Here is a 16320-nt window from a genome sequence, read left to right as displayed (position 1 = left end):
GGGTACGAATAAGTAACATAATCCTTCTCTAAAATATCAGAACATACTATACAACAAGGGACAAGCTATTATAAACCCAGGCTGAACTAGATGGATGCAAGTCTTTATTCAGCCCTATCTACTATGTAACTATGTAATATTTTAGCCAAAACTAGTATAAATGTAATCAATCGTATGATTCTTTTTTATTAGGTCCTAGGGTCCAGTTACAAAAGTAAAGGAAGAGTACGGGGAGTGGGTCGTAAGTCAGTTGTAGGGAGAATAGCACATTCAGGAAACCCAACAGTCTCCTCCAGAAAATTTGAATCCACCCACACTCCCAGAAATTGTGGAAGAAAGTGGCGCCTCTCATTTTACATTTAGGGCAAAGACCCAGGTCACCAGGGATGAAATTACTCCTGTGCTGCTGGGATACATAGGCCCTGTTGAGGAATTTGAGGTGGGTTTCCTGAAGATTGTAGGTATTTCAGAGTGTTTGGGAAGTAAGGTTAGGATTGGGGGGGATTGACAGAATATTGATTTTCCATTTGAGCTCCAGGCCGCGGAGCAATTTATCTCTTGGTACAACTATCAGTCATTTATATAGGTTCCTGATCCTATATCTCAAAATATTATGAGGTGCTAGCAATGATCGGATCGGGTTCAGGGTAATTTGAGTAGTGTATGGTTTGGATTGAGATTGGGCATAGTGCCGCGCCTGCAGGTACATATAGAATTGGGATCTATGAAGATGAAATATAGTTGCCAGGTCCGCAAAGGGCACAATAGAGCCACCTGGGTCAAAGACATTACATATAGCCGATATACCTTTTTGTTGCCATTCCAACTATAAGGGGTTATCCAGGCCTGGGAGGAAACATGGATTGCCCCAGAAAGTGGGGTAAGGGGAGCTAGCTGGGTTTCTGCCAAATCGTTTGTGTATAGTATCTACATTTTATAAACTTCTCAGAAAAGAAGATTATCTTTAATATCGCTGAGGATTTTTCTCCGTGGAACATGTAAAAGTCCTGCTGGGGACTATGGATGGAAGAGTGTTTGCTCTAGGTTTTCATTTGTATAGGTCGAACGACGTAGGAGTAACGTAAGGAAATAGAGCTGCTTGGGAGAACATTTGAGCCTGGGGGAGACTAAATCCTCCCTCGGACTTGGGAAGGTACATTGTAGACATTGGCATCCTCGGTTTCTTTGCTGACCAATTCAATTTGGTTATCATTGTATTGTAACGAGAGAGATCTGTTTTAGAGAGGGAGAGGGGTATCATCTGTAATAGATATGACAATTTGGGGAAAATTACGCTTTTAATGATGTTGACTCTGCCATAGAGCGAGAGAAGGAGTGTCATGCTGCTTTCCCACTGCAGACCCGTATTAAGTTACAGGTAATCTTAAACGGTATTTAAAACGGTATGTGCATTCCCACTGCAGCAGATTACCGTTTTAAATGCCATTTAAGTACCATTCCCATTGCAGGTAAAACGTTTTAGCTCTTCAAAACGTTTTGACAGCACAAATGAGTGCCTGTGACTTTAATGGGCTTTTCAGGGTTAAAAAGGTGCACACCCACAATTGCAACAACCAATCGCTTGAATTGTAGCCTGTTTACATTAAGAATACCGTTTAAGATGCATTCCCATTGCCTCTTAAACGGTAGATTACCGTTTAAAACACTGCTTTGAAAACGGGTTGAAATACCGTTTAACTTTAAACGGTATTTCAACTCTGGCGCTTTCCCACTGCAGCCTTAAACGGTATTTTGCCCTCAAAAATCGGCAATATACGGTTTTAAGGCTGCAGTGGGAAAGGGGCATTATCCTTCTATCTAGTAGTTTTGCTATTGTTTGCAAAACAGGTTTAAAGTTGGCCACATAGAAAGAGTCTAAGTGGTGAGGGATCATAATTCCTAAGTATTTAAGCGGAGAAGTACATATCGTAAATTGTTGTAGTGTCGAGAAAGTCTCCGCATAAGATGGGGGCCATGCCTGGGGTCATATGTGCGATTTACTGTAGTTGAGCTGAAAACCTGAGAATGTACCAAAATGATTTATTATAGTCTTGACTGCCGGGACCGAAAGATGGGGTTTTGAGAGAAGCAGGAGAATGTCGCTAGCAAACAAATTCAGTTTGACTTCTACGTTTCCCACTTTAATGCCAGTGAAAGACGGTGAATTTCTAAGTTTGATGGCCAGGGGTTCCAGTGCAAAAGCAAATAAAAGTGGGAAGAGGGGGCAACCCTGGCGGTACCTCTAAGTATGTGGAAGGGGGAAGATAAGTAATGATTGGCTAAGATCTGGGAGGTTGAATCAGCGTATAGGTTGCTGATCGCACTGATGAAGGCCTCGTGGACCCCAAATTTTTGTAGTGTTGTAAACAGATGGTCCCATGAGACCATGTTAAAGGCCTTTTCGGCATCCAATAATAAAATTGCTTGTGGGTCTGGAGCCCCAGATGTCTGCAGCCAGTGCAAAGCCGACCGTTTTCTGACATTTAGCACCGAATGTCTGCCTCAAATAAAGCCCGTTTGTTCCTTATTAATAATTGCAGGTAGTAATATGTTAAGCCTGTCCGCAAGTATCTTGGTGTAAAGTTTATAATCCGTATTTAGGAGTGAGATGGGACGGTAAGATGATGGAAGTGTGGGGTCTCAACCAGGTTTCAAAATTACTTTTAGGAGGGCAGAGTTAAAGTATGGAGGTTGGGTCACTATGACGGTTAAAATCCCGACAGGGTCAAAATCCCGAATGGGTCATAATACCGACAAGGAAAAAATCAAATCCCGACATTTAAAATCCCGACAAGGACAAAATCCCGACATTTAAAATCCCAACAGGGTCAAAATACTGACATATAGAATGTACAGGTGAAACAGTCAACCTGACTTTCTGTCGACAGGTCGACATGGGTTTTTTCACTGTTTTTTGACCCGAATGTCGTCACAGTTGGAAGTGAACCGCAGCCCCTCGCAATGCTTCGGGCACGGTGCCTCGCTGCGCTCGGCACACTGTTTTATTCTCCCACCACACCCTAGTCGATGGTAGGGCATGAAATACCGCCTGTCGGCACATGTCGGGTCAAAAAACAGTGAAAAAAACCATGTCGACCTGTTGACGGAAAGTCATGTTGACTGTTTCACCTGCACATTCTATATGTCGGTATTTTGACCCTGTCGGTATTGTAAATGTCGGGATTTTGTCCTTGTCGGTATTATGACCCATTCGGGATTTTGACTGCATCCCGGGTCGCTCCCTTAAGAAGTGAATTAAATAGGACAATTAAGTGGGTGGTCAATTTAGGGGCTAATATTTTGTAGTATTCACTGGTCAATCCGTCGGGCCTGGTGCAGGTTTCAGTTGCCCAAAAGCCCGGATCACCTCCTCTTGGGTTATCTGTAAGGAGTTGGTCTGGCCTGTTAAGGGTAGGTAATGTGATTGATGACCCAAAGGAGGTTTTATGGGATTGGTCTGCAGGGGGAGGTGAATATAATTTATAGTAGAATTTGTGCGGTACAGTGGACACATCCTATCCCTTGTGTCACCAGCAGTGACAGCGCGACAGTACACAGCCCAGCAACCTGGGGACTGCCAGCGGAGGTAAGCACCAGAGCATGTACTGCCCTATTAGGGACCCCAGGGGTAACCATAGTATGGGAGGCATGGGTAGCAGCCATGGTGGTCGTTGGTGGTCGTGACAAAGGGGGTTATTCTAGTCCATTCTTTCTGACAAAATCCTTCTTAGATGGACAAAACCATGTGCACTGCGGGTGGAGCAGATGTAACTTGTGCAGAGAGAATTAGATTTGGGTGGGGTTTTTCTTCAAAGTGAGATCGATATTGAAGTGTAAAATCATGCAGTCAGTATTTTCCCTGCACAGAAACAAAATAACTCACCCAAATCTAATTCTCTCTGCACATGTTACATCTGCCCCCCTGCAGTGCACATGGTTTTGTCCATCTAAGAAGGATTTTGTCAGAAAGAATGAACTAGAATAAACCCCAAAGTGTATTAAAACAGTGTCGGACCACTGCCTCATTAAATCCTTAATTTGCAGGGATACGATGTCCCTGTGTGTTTTTTGTATATTTGTGCAAGTACAAATAGATAATGATATACACCACCCTTCTCTGTGTGTCTTTAATGTACTTTTGTTATTATTTTATAACCAGTACACTTTAATTCAGACACAGCGAGAGTGTGTATTCTTATTTTTATTTTTTTTACCACTGTAATATTTATATTTTTCGCAAAATTGTCAGATCTCACACTATCATACACACCATACAATTCGTAGATTGATAGTTCAATTTATTTGGTATATTCTTGTTACTTTCTTAATAGAGGAGTCTCTGATGTGTGTGTATGTTTTCTAAACAAAGTTGCCACAGTGTGGAGTGATATCACTTGTACAGGTGTCCCCTGAGGAATAAGCGGCTTTTGTATATTATACCGTCCTCAGATTTGCTATTCTGTAGCATGCAGTCTCCACTGCCCTGGTGCTAACTAGCTGCGATTTAGGCTTCGGTATACCTAAAGTATTATTCGCAGGTACCGTGGCGACTTGCTGTAATATCCCCTCTTGCAGAGGCGGACAGTGTTCTGGAGGGATACAGTTAAAATCCCGGCGGTTCAGATCCCGACCGCCGAAATACTGACACATTCTCCCTCCGTGGGTGTCCACGACACCCCTGGAGGGAGAATAAATTAGTGTGCCGAGCGCAGCGAGGCACCGGGCCCACAAGGGGGGCGATCCACGTCCCCCCTTGTCTGCATTTCGGCGTCGGGATTCTGAACGCCGGGATTCCAGACTGAATCCGTTCTGGAGAATCAGTGAGCCGGCTTGTCAGAGTTCATTGTACGCCGCTCGCTGTCTCCCGCTGTCCATCCTTCACTGTTTTCAGGTGACAGTGGGGACCTATATGACCTATATTGCACTGAATTCTATATCTCAACACAGTGGTTATTTCTCATCACAAAATACAAACACAATTTAACACGTGGACAGTGGCCCTAATAGCCTATGGCCGTTTCACCTAAAAGGCTTTATCGAGGCATCCTAAGTACACCATTAACATAACAGGAGGTACTTGATCTGCGATAACACTCAACTACCCCTTGGCCATTCAGATGTTGTTCCACAGGAATCAAAGGACTCATACAATGCCCCCAAAAAATCCTCAAACCCTAATATTGCCTCCACCAGCTGGAAGTGTTGTGGCAATGCAGTTGGGGTCCAGGCTTTCGTGCTGTTTTCTCCGTATTCGCACTCTGCCATCTGCATGGTGTAATAAAAAACGCGAATCATCGGACCACATGACCCTTTTCCAGTCATCTACTGTCCAATCCTTGTGCTCCTTTGCGAACTGGAGACGTCTGCTCTTGTTCAAGGCAGACAGTAGAGGCTTTCTAACAGGTCATCGGCTTCCATAGCCTATACGGTGTAATGTGCGGAGAACAGATAATACAGAGACCTTCGCAGTTGCTCCTTGAATAAGATTCCCGCAATGTGAAGGACTGTTGCTCTTCTGTTGGACTGGACAACTCTGGCGAGTCTCCTTTCAGATCGAGCATTCAGTAGCCTGTGACGACCACAAGCCTGACGGTGAGACCCGGTTTTCTGCTTGGTAGTCCTCTCTGTAAACATTAATAACTGCTGCTCTCGAACCCTTCACAGGTGCAGCCGTTTTGCTGATACTGGTTCCGACGGTTCGAGCGCCTACACTCATCCCGCGTTCAAACTCAGTTAAATCACGTCTTTTGGCCATTTCTTCGCAAGCAACACCACACAATTGATGCTTCACTTGTCCTGCATTCCCTTTTTATAGCTATCTCACCCTCTAGCAGAACCAACGTGAAGTTATGGCCGATCTGCGTATAAGTGTCAAGTGGTCATAATAATTGGCCACTCAGTGTATGTGTACTGTTTTGAGATGCAGACAATTTCTTAAACCAGAAAATATTATTTTACCCAGCAATCCATCTGTAGTGCTAAACATTTCCCATCCCCCCCTAATCACAGCAATCAGTACCATTCACATGCGGGCAATAGTCACGGAATGTAGCAATACAAGGTTTTATTCTGGAAGTTATAGAAACAAGTGACAGATTGTATTTATACTGTAACAACATCACACTGCCTGATTACCATCACTCCGCCCCACTACAGCATGTTAGAGATGGGGTACTGAGCACTGTTTCCCACAACAAACCATTTCTACATAACAAATCAGGGAGAACAGCCTAAGTCACAGGCAGCACTACCCGGAGCTTATATAGAAACATAACACGCTCGGTGCGCAGGTAATCACCACATTTCCTTGAATTCATTTCGACCTTTGCACAGCTGCAATAGCATTTGCAGACATGCATATGGGCGGGAATGTACTTGTATGGAGTGGCGTGTACCTGTTCCTGGGCTCAGCAAACTCACGGCCCAGTGATCAGGTCTGAATTAGGCCCTAAGAACATGGAAATGGCTTCTCACCTGTGTGACTTCTCTCATGTCGGACAAGCTGGGATTTACGGGCAAAAGATTTCCCACACTCAGAACATGGAAATGGCTTCTCCCCTGTGTGAGTTCTCTCATGTGGGACAAGCTCTGATTTCTGGGCAAAACATTTCCCACACTCAGAACATGGAAACGGTTTCTCACCTGTGTGACTTCTCTCATGTCGGACAAGATGTGATTTCATGGTAAAAGATTTCCCACACTCAGAACATGAAAATGGCTTCTCACCTGTGTGAGTTCTCTCATGTCGGACAAGATGTGATTTCATGGTAAAAGATTTCCCACACTCAGAACATGGAAATGGTTTCTCACCTGTGTGAATTCTCTCATGTTCGACAAGATGTGATTTCATGGTAAAAGATTTCCCACACTCAGAACATGGAAATGGTTTCTCACCTGTGTGAATTCTCTCATGTCGGACAAGATCTGATTTCTTGGTAAAACATTTCCCACACTCAGAACATGGAACTAGCTTCTCACCTGTGTGAGTTCTCTCATGTAGGACAAGAGATGATTTCATGGGAAAAGATTTCCCACACTCAGAACATGAAAATGGCTTCTCACCTGTGTGAGTTCTCTCATGTGGGACAAGCTGTGATTTCTGGGCAAAACATTTCCCACACTCAGAACATGGAAACGGTTTCTCACCTGTGTGAATTCTCTCATGATGGACAAGATGAGCTTTCACGTTAAAAGATTTCCCACACTTAGAACATGGAAATGGCTTCTCACCTGTGTGAGTTCTCTCATGTCGGACAAGTATGTATTTCTGCTTAAAACATTTCCAACATTCTGTACAAGGATATAGATTCTCACCTGTGTGGGTTCTCACATGTTTAACAAGATTTGATTTTGCGGTAAAACATTTCCCACACTCACAACATAGGAACGGCTTCTCACCCGTGTGAGATCTCACATGTAAGATAAGATGTGATTTCTGGGAAAAACATTTCCCACATTCTGTACATGGATATGGCTTCTCACCTGTGTGAGATCTCTCATGTAAGATAAGATGTGATTTCTGGGAAAAACATTTCCCACACTCAGAACATGGAAATGGTTTCTTACCTGTGTGAGTTCTCTGATGTGTAATAAAAACTGACTGATTTATAAAACATGTATCACACTCAGAACAGGTAAATATGTCAGCACCTGTATGAGCTGCTCTATGTGTAGCAGTATCTGAGTTACCAGGAGAATAGTCCTCAGGATTAGAGGTATCAGGTGATGTATCTGCACTGTGAGGCACTGGCTGTATATTTAGGGTAATGGAGGTGTCTTCTGGAGAATCCTGTGTGATGTTATCTTCTGCTTTATAATCTGGAGACAGAATAAGACGTCCCTCCGAGGTATTCCTGCTTCTGTGTCCATCTGCTGGAAATAACATACAGATAATGGGATTTATGTAGATGAGGTAACCCTTATTATATTAGTGCATTGGGAGACACTGAAGTATTGGGAGCCGGCAGTGTAAGAGAACTGTAAGACTGGGTGTCACTATTCTGCCTAACAAAGCCCCTAAAGACAGACTAGGAGTAAAGAACAGGGGAGAGGGGATAAACACTATTCAGGAATGAGAACAACAATCCTAACAAGGAGAACAGTAATATAACAGAACAGAAACAAAGAGCATAAAGGGAAGGCATAAGGGATGCCCCAAAGCTGGTCCTAAGGGCAAGCTGGCATCTCTGGGTTACCCAGACTGGTCACATTGGGTAAGAGCTGCACTGAGGAGAAGGTGACAGCCCAGCACCCCAGCTTAGCAGAGGCTCCGTGCCACACCATCCTAGCTGCCCACACCAGTCTCTTGCTGCCCCAACAGGATCAGGAACAGGCAGACTTGCTACAAGGTAATCCTGTTAACAGTGATCCACCTGATAATGCTGATCACAGGCTAACCAGCCTCTCCTGCTGTTATCATGCAGACCCAGCAGGTCATCCATCCAGTGCAAATCCTGGGTCTTACGTACATAGAGCCACAAAGCCCTGACCACTGGCTGGTTACTAAGTCAGCGAGCTGAGACCCAACTCCTTGTTACTGGGTCTGGTGGTGCTGGCTCTCCCTGGGTGCCTGCGGTACTGTGGATGACAGGTGCCAGTCTGAGTATGGCAACCATCTCATCCTTCTGCCTCCCATCTGCCCAGTGACCATGGTGATGACCAGTGCTTCCCCTTCCTGGTGCCAGTATAGGCGGCTGCTCTTCTCTGACCCGATTCTGGCTGTTCCCAAGGAAGATAGTGTGTAATACCCCACGTAGTGGTTCACAGAGAGGATCATGGGTAATACAACTGGTGGTAGGGTAAAAGGAGAATGATGGGTAATGTCACATGACCTTCCATACCATTGTACCCTGTACACTGCTATTATTCCTGTCCCTTCTACTGATGATGTAGGGGAGTCACTGGGGAACATGGGGGATTGGTCAGATCTCTGGGCTGGTGGCAGACAATGATCTAATGTGCGGAGGAGAAGGGGACAATAATAGGGGCTGATGGCTCCTGACTCCCCCACTGGGCAAATACATTCCCCTCATTAGTCTGTAGTGACAGAGGAGGGTGCAGGATAAGATGCCGCTGTAGTGACAGAGGAGGGTGCAGGATAAGAGGCCGCTGTAGTGACAGAGGAGGGTGCGGGATAAGAGGCCGCTGTAGTGACAGAGGAGGGTGCAGGATAAGAGGCCGCTGTAGTGACAGAGGAGGGTGCGGGATAAGAGGCCGCTGTAGAGACAGAGGAGGGTGCGGGATAAGAGGCCGCTGTAGTGACAGAGGAGGGTGCGGTATAAGAGGCCGCTGTAGTGACAGAGGAGGGTGCAGGATAAGAGGCTGCTGTAGTGACAGAGGAGGGTGCTGGATAAGAGGCCGCTGTAGTGACAGAGGAGGGTGTAGGATAAGAGGCCGCTGTACTGACAGAGGAGGGTGCAGGATAAGAGGCCGCTGTAGTGACAGAGGAGGGTGCAGGATAAGAGGCCGCTGTAGTGACAGAGGAGGGTGCAGGATAAGAGGCCGCTGTAGTGACAGAGGAGGGTGCGGGATAAGAGGCCGCTGTAGTGACAGAGGAGGGTGCGGGATAAGAGGCCGCTGTAGTGACAGAGGAGGGTGCAGGATAAGAGGCCGCTGTAGTGACAGAGGAGGGTGCGGGATAAGAGGCCGCTGTAGTGACAGAGGAGGGTGCAGGATAAGAGGCCGCTGTAGTGACAGAGGAGGGTGCGGGATAAGAGGCCGCTGTAGTGACAGAGGAGGGTGCGGTATAAGAGGCCGCTGTAGTGACAGAGGAGGGTGCAGGATAAGAGGCCGCTGTAGTGACAGAGGAGGGTGCTGGATAAGAGGCCGCTGTAGTGACAGAGGAGGGTGTAGGATAAGAGGCCGCTGTACTGACAGAGGAGGGTGCTGGATAAGAGGCCGCTGTAGTGACAGAGGAGGGTGTAGGATAAGAGGCCGCTGTACTGACAGAGGAGGGTGCAGGATAAGAGGCCGCTGTAGTGACAGAGGAGGGTGCAGGATAAGAGGCCGCTGTAGTGACAGAGGAGGGTGCAGGATAAGAGGCCGCTGTAGTGACAGAGGAGGGTGCGGGATAAGAGGCCGCTGTAGTGACAGAGGAGGGTGCGGGATAAGAGGCCGCTGTAGTGACAGAGAAGGGTGCGGGATAAGAGGCCGCTGTAGTGACAGAGGAGGGTGCGGGATAAGAGGCCGCTGTAGTGACAGAGGAGGGTGCAGGATAAGAGGCCGCTGTAGTGACAGAGGAGGGTGCAGGATAAGAGGCCGCTGTAGTGACAGAGGAGGGTGCAGGATAAGAGGCCGCTGTAGTGACAGAGGAGGGTGCGGGATAAGAGGCCGCTGTAGTGACAGAGGAGGGTGCGGGATAAGAGGCCGCTGTAGTGACAGAGGAGGGTGCGGGATAAGAGGCCGCTGTAGTGACAGAGGAGGGTGCTGGATAAGAGGCCGCTGTAGTGACAGAGGAGGGTGCAGGATAAGAGGCCGCTGTACTGACAGAGGAGGGTGCAGGATAAGAGGCCGCTGTAGTGACAGAGGAGGGTGCGGGATAAGAGGCCGCTGTAGTGACAGAGGAGGGTGCGGGATAAGAGGCCGCTGTAGAGACAGAGGAGGGTGCGGGATAAGAGGCCGCTGTAGTGACAGAGGAGGGTGCGGTATAAGAGGCCGCTGTAGTGACAGAGGAGGGTGCAGGATAAGAGGCCGCTGTAGTGACAGAGGAGGGTGCTGGATAAGAGGCCGCTGTAGTGACAGAGGAGGGTGTAGGATAAGAGGCCGCTGTACTGACAGAGGAGGGTGCAGGATAAGAGGCCGCTGTAGTGACAGAGGAGGGTGCGGGATAAGAGGCCGCTGTAGAGACAGAGGAGGGTGCGGGATAAGAGGCCGCTGTAGTGACAGAGGAGGGTGCGGTATAAGAGGCCGCTGTAGTGACAGAGGAGGGTGCAGGATAAGAGGCTGCTGTAGTGACAGAGGAGGGTGCTGGATAAGAGGCCGCTGTAGTGACAGAGGAGGGTGTAGGATAAGAGGCCGCTGTACTGACAGAGGAGGGTGCAGGATAAGAGGCCGCTGTAGTGACAGAGGAGGGTGCAGGATAAGAGGCCGCTGTAGTGACAGAGGAGGGTGCGGGATAAGAGGCCGCTGTAGTGACAGAGGAGGGTGCGGGATAAGAGGCCGCTGTAGTGACAGAGGAGGGTGCGGGATAAGAGGCCGCTGTAGTGACAGAGGAGGGTGCAGGATAAGAGGCTGCTGTAGTGACAGAGGAGGGTGCGGGATAAGAGGCCGCTGTAGTGACAGAGGAGGGTGCGGGATAAGAGGCCGCTGTAGTGACAGAGGAGGGTGCAGGATAAGAGGTCGCTGTAGTGACAGAGGAGGGTGCGGGATAAGAGGCCGCTGTAGTGACAGAGGAGGGTGCGGGATAAGAGGCCGCTGTAGTGACAGAGGAGGGTGCAGGATAAGAGGCCGCTGTAGTACAGAGGAGAGTGCAGGATAAGAGGCCGCTGTAGTGACAGAGGAGGGTGCAGGATAAGAGGCCGCTGTAGTGACAGAGGACGGTGCGGGATAAGAGGCCGCTGTAGTGACAGAGGAGGGTGCGGGATAAGAGGCCGCTGTAGTGACAGAGGAGGGTGCGGGATAAGAGGCCGCTGTAGTGACAGAGGAGGGTGCGGGATAAGAGGCCGCTGTAGTGACAGAGGAGGGTGCGGGATAAGAGGCCGCTGTAGTGACAGAGGAGGGTGCGGGATAAGAGGCCGCTGTTGTGACAGAGGAGTGTGCAGGATAAGATGCCGCTGTAGTGACAGAGGAGGGTGCGGGATAAGAGGCCGCTGTAGTGACAGAGGAGGGTGCGGGATAAGAGGCCGCTGTAGTGACAGAGGAGGGTGCGGGATAAGAGGCCGCTGTAGTGACAGAGGAGGGGGTAGGTTAAGAGGCCGCTGTAGTGACAGAGGAGGGTGCGGGATAAGAGGTTGCTGTAGTGACAGAGGAGGGTGCGGGATAAGAGGCCGCTGTAGTGACAGAGGAGGGTGCGGGATAAGAGGCTGCTGTAGTGACAGAGGAGGGTGCAGGATAAGAGGCTGCTGTAGTAACAGAGGAGGGTGCAGGATAAGAGGCCGCTGTAGTGACAGAGGAGGGTGCGGGATAAGAGGCCGCTGTAGTGACAGAGGAGGGTGCGGGATAAGAGGCCGCTGTAGTGACAGAGGAGGGTGCAGGATAAGAGGCTGCTGTAGTGACAGAGGAGGGTGCAGGATAAGAGGCCGCTGTAGTGACAGAGGAGGGTGCAGGATAAGAGGCCGCTGTAGTGACAGAGGAGGGTGCGGGATAAGAGGCCGCTGTAGTGACAGAGGAGGGTGCGGGATAAGAGGCCGCTGTAGTGACAGAGGAGGGTGCGGGATAAGAGGCCGCTGTAGTGACAGAGGAGGGTGCGGGATAAGAGGCCGCTGTAGTGACAGAGGAGGGTGCGGGATAAGAGGCCGCTGTAGTGACAGAGGAGGGTGCGGGATAAGAGGCCGCTGTAGTGACAGAGGAGGGTGCGGGATAAGAGGCCGCTGTTGTGACAGAGGAGTGTGCAGGATAAGATGCCGCTGTAGTGACAGAGGAGGGTGCGGGATAAGAGGCCGCTGTAGTGACAGAGGAGGGTGCGGGATAAGAGGCCGCTGTAGTGACAGAGGAGGGGGTAGGATAAGAGGCCGCTGTAGTGACAGAGGAGGGGGTAGGATAAGAGGCCGCTGTAGTGACAGAGGAGGGTGCGGGATAAGAGGTTGCTGTAGTGACAGAGGAGGGTGCGGGATAAGAGGCCGCTGTAGTGACAGAGGAGGGTGCGATATAAGAGGCTGCTGTAGTGACAGAGGAGGGTGCAGGATAAGAGGCTGCTGTAGTAACAGAGGAGGGTGCAGGATAAGAGGCCGCTGTAGTGACAGAGGAGGGTGCGGGATAAGAGGCCGCTGTAGTGACAGAGGAGGGTGCGGGATAAGAGGCTGCTGTACTGACAGAGGAGGGTGCGGGATAAGAGGCTGCTGTAGTGACAGAGGAGGGTGCGGAATAAGAGGCTGCTGTAGTGACAGAGGACGGTGCAGGATAAGAGGCTGCTGTAGTGACAGAGGAGGGTGCAGGATAAGAGGCTGCTGTAGTGACAGAGGAGGGTGCAGGATAAGAGGCCGCTGTAGTGACAGAGGAGGGTGCAGGATAAGAGGCCGCTGTAGTGACAGAGGAGGGTGCGGGATAAGAGGCCGCTGTAGTGACAGAGGAGGGTGCGGGATAAGAGGCTGCTGTAGTGACAGAGGAGGGTGCGGGATAAGAGGCCGCTGTAGTGACAGAGGAGGGTGCAGGATAAGAGGCCGCTGTAGTGACAGAGGAGGGTGCAGGATAAGAGGCTGCTGTACTGACAGAGGAGGGTGCAGGATAAGAGGCTGCTGTACTGAAAGAGGAGGGTGCAGGATAAGAGGCTGCTGTACTGACAGAGGAGGGTGCAGGATAAGAGGCTGCTGTAGTGACAGAACAAGGAGAATATGTGACTCTCCGTAATAAGTGATTATTACTCACCTGTGCTGGTATCTGTAGGGATTTCCTCCTCCTTACACTTCTGATCCCTCCTCACATCAGTCTCTTCTCCCTCTGTATCTTCTACCTTAAAATCCATCACATCCGTCTCTTCTTCTCTCTCTGTATCTTCTACCTTAATATGAGTCAGGCCTCCACCCTAAATAAGAACAGTTTATTAGTGTATGAGACACACACAGCTTCTCTACAGGTCTTGTAGTGAAAATTCACTATGGTATATCCCACTTACCTGATCCTCCTGTGGGGTCCTGTGAGTCTCCTCTGTACAGTGCTGGGAATACAGAGGACGGGGACATCTCTCTGGGGTATCTCTGTTACTGGGCCCATCTGTAGGAGACACACAGTGACTGAGGACATGGTATATATGTGATTATCCTGGGAATACAGAGGACGGGGACATCTCTCTGGGGTACCTCTGTTACTGGGCCCATCTGTAGGAGACACACAGTGACTGAGGACATTGTATATATGTGATTATCCTGGGAATACAGAGGACGGGGACATCTCTCTGGGGTATCTCTGTTACTGGGCCCATCTGTAGGAGACACACAGTGACTGAGGACATTGTATATATGTGATTATCCTGGGAATACAGAGGATGGGGACATCTCTCTGGGGTATCTCTGTTACTGGGACCATCTGTAGGAGACACACAGTGACTGAGGACATGGTATATATGTGATTATCCTGGGAATACAGAGGACGGGGACATCTCTCTGGGGTATCTCTGTTACTAAGCCCATCTGTAGGAGACACGCAGTGACTGAGGACATGGTATATATGTGATTATCCTGGGAATACAGAGGATGGGGACATCTCTCTGGGGTATCTCTGTTACTGGGCCCATCTGTAGGAGACACGCAGTGACTGAGGACATTGTATATATGTGATTATCCTGGGAATACAGAGGACAGGGACATCTCTCTGGGGTATCTCTGTTACTGGCCCTATCTGTAGGAGACACGCAGAGACTGAGGACATGGTATATATGTGATTATCCTGGGAATACAGAGGACGGGGACATCTCTCTGGGGTATCTCTGTTACTGGGCCCATCTGTAGGAGACACACAGTGACTGAGGACATGGTATATATGTGATTATCCTGGGAATACAGAGGACAGGGACATCTCTCTGGGGTATCTCTGTTACTGGGCCCACCTGTGGGAGACACGCAGTGACTGAGGACATGGTATATATGTGATTATCCTGGGAATACAGAGGACGGGGACATCTCTCTGGGGTATCTCTGTTACTGGCCCCATCTGTAGGAGACACGCAGAGACTGAGGACATGGTATATATGTGATTATCCTGGGAATACAGAGGACGGGGATATCTCTCTGGGGTATCTCTGTTACTGGCCCCATCTGTAGGAGACACGCAGAGACTGAGGACATGGTATATATGTGATTATCCTGGGAATACAGAGGACGGGGACATCTCTCTGGGGTATCTCTGTTACTGGGCCCATCTGTAGGAGACACACAGTGACTGAGGACATGATATATATGTGATTATCCTGGGAATACAGAGGACGGGGACATCGCTCTGTGGTATCTCTGTTACTGGGCCCATCTGTAGGAGACACACAGTGACTGAGGACATGATATATATGTGATTATCCTGGGAATACAGAGGACGGGGACATCTCTCTGTGGTATCTCTGTTACTGGGCCCATCTGTAGGAGACACACAGTGACTGAGGACATGATATATATGTGATTATCCTGGGAATACAGAGGACGGGGACATCTCTCTGGGGTATCTCTGTTACTAGGCCCATCTGTAGGAGACACGCAGAGACTGAGGACATGGTATATATGTGATTATCCTGGGAATACAGAGGACGGGGACATCTCTCTGTGGTATCTCTGTTACTGGGCCCATCTGTAGAAGACACACAGTGACTGAGGACATTGTATATATATGATTATCCTGGGAATACAGAGGACGGGGACATCTCTCTGGGGTATCTCTGTTACTGGCCCCATCTGTAGGAGACACGCAGAGACTGAGGACATGGTATATATGTGATTATCCTGGGAATACAGAGGACGGGGACATCTCTCTGTGGTGTCTCTGTTACTGGGCCCATCTGTGGGAGACACACAGTGACTGAGGACATGGTATATATGTGATTATCCTGGGAATACAGAGGACGGGGACATCTCTCTGGGGTATCTCTTACTGGGCCCATCTGTAGGAGACACACAGTGACTGAGGACATGGTATATATGTGATTATCCTGGGAATACAGAGGACGGGGACATCTCTCTGGGGTATCTCTGTTACTGGGCCCATCTGTAGGAGACACACAGTGACTGAGGACATGGTATATATGTGATTATCCTGGGAATACAGAGGACGGGGACATCTCTCTGGGGTATCCCTGTTACTGGGCCCATCTGTAGGAGACACACAGTGACTGTGGACATGGTATATATGTGATTATCCTGGGAATACAGAGGACAGGGACATCTCTCTGGGGTATCTCTGTTACTGGGCCCATCTGTAGGAGACACACAGTGACTGAGGACATGGTATATATGTGATTATCCTGGGAATACAGAGGACGGGGACATCTCTCTGGGGTATCCCTGTTACTGGGCCCATCTGTAGGAGACACACAGTGACTGTGGACATTGTATATATGTGATTATCCTGGGAATACAGAGGACGGGGACATCTCTCTGGGGTATTCCTGTTACTGGCCCCATCTGTAGGAGACACACAGTGACTGAGTACATGGTATATATGTGATTATCCTGGTAATACAGAGGA

General features: G+C 49.0%; 2 protein-coding genes across 5 annotated transcripts in view; one reads left to right on the top strand and one right to left on the bottom strand.

Moving 5' to 3' along the window:
- LOC146010020 (uncharacterized) overlaps window positions 1–16320 on the top strand; it is a 139917-nt gene that overhangs the window by 38061 nt on the left and 85536 nt on the right. The gene's annotated exons all lie outside the window — the stretch shown is intronic.
- Window positions 4816–14105, bottom strand: LOC146010091 (uncharacterized). 2 transcript variants are annotated; one of them, XM_083150993.1, is made up of 3 exons: window positions 13769–14105; window positions 13522–13678; window positions 4816–7872 (listed from the first exon to the last, which is right to left on the bottom strand). In XM_083150993.1, exons 2-3 carry the CDS (start codon window positions 13616–13618, stop codon window positions 6449–6451), a joined length of 1521 nt encoding a protein of 506 aa, XP_083007119.1. In that variant the 5' UTR covers window positions 13619–13678; window positions 13769–14105; the 3' UTR covers window positions 4816–6448. The 2 variants fall into 2 exon arrangements, with proteins under 2 accessions (XP_083007119.1, XP_083007120.1); XM_083150994.1 differs by having other exon boundaries at window positions 4816–7869; window positions 13769–14104.

The sequence above is a fragment of the Crinia signifera genome, chromosome 6 (genome assembly GCF_055691185.1).
Source record: "Crinia signifera chromosome 6, ASM5569118v1, whole genome shotgun sequence".
NCBI lineage: Eukaryota > Metazoa > Chordata > Amphibia > Anura > Myobatrachidae > Crinia > Crinia signifera.
This window is presented reverse-complemented; position numbering and strand designations above follow the sequence as displayed.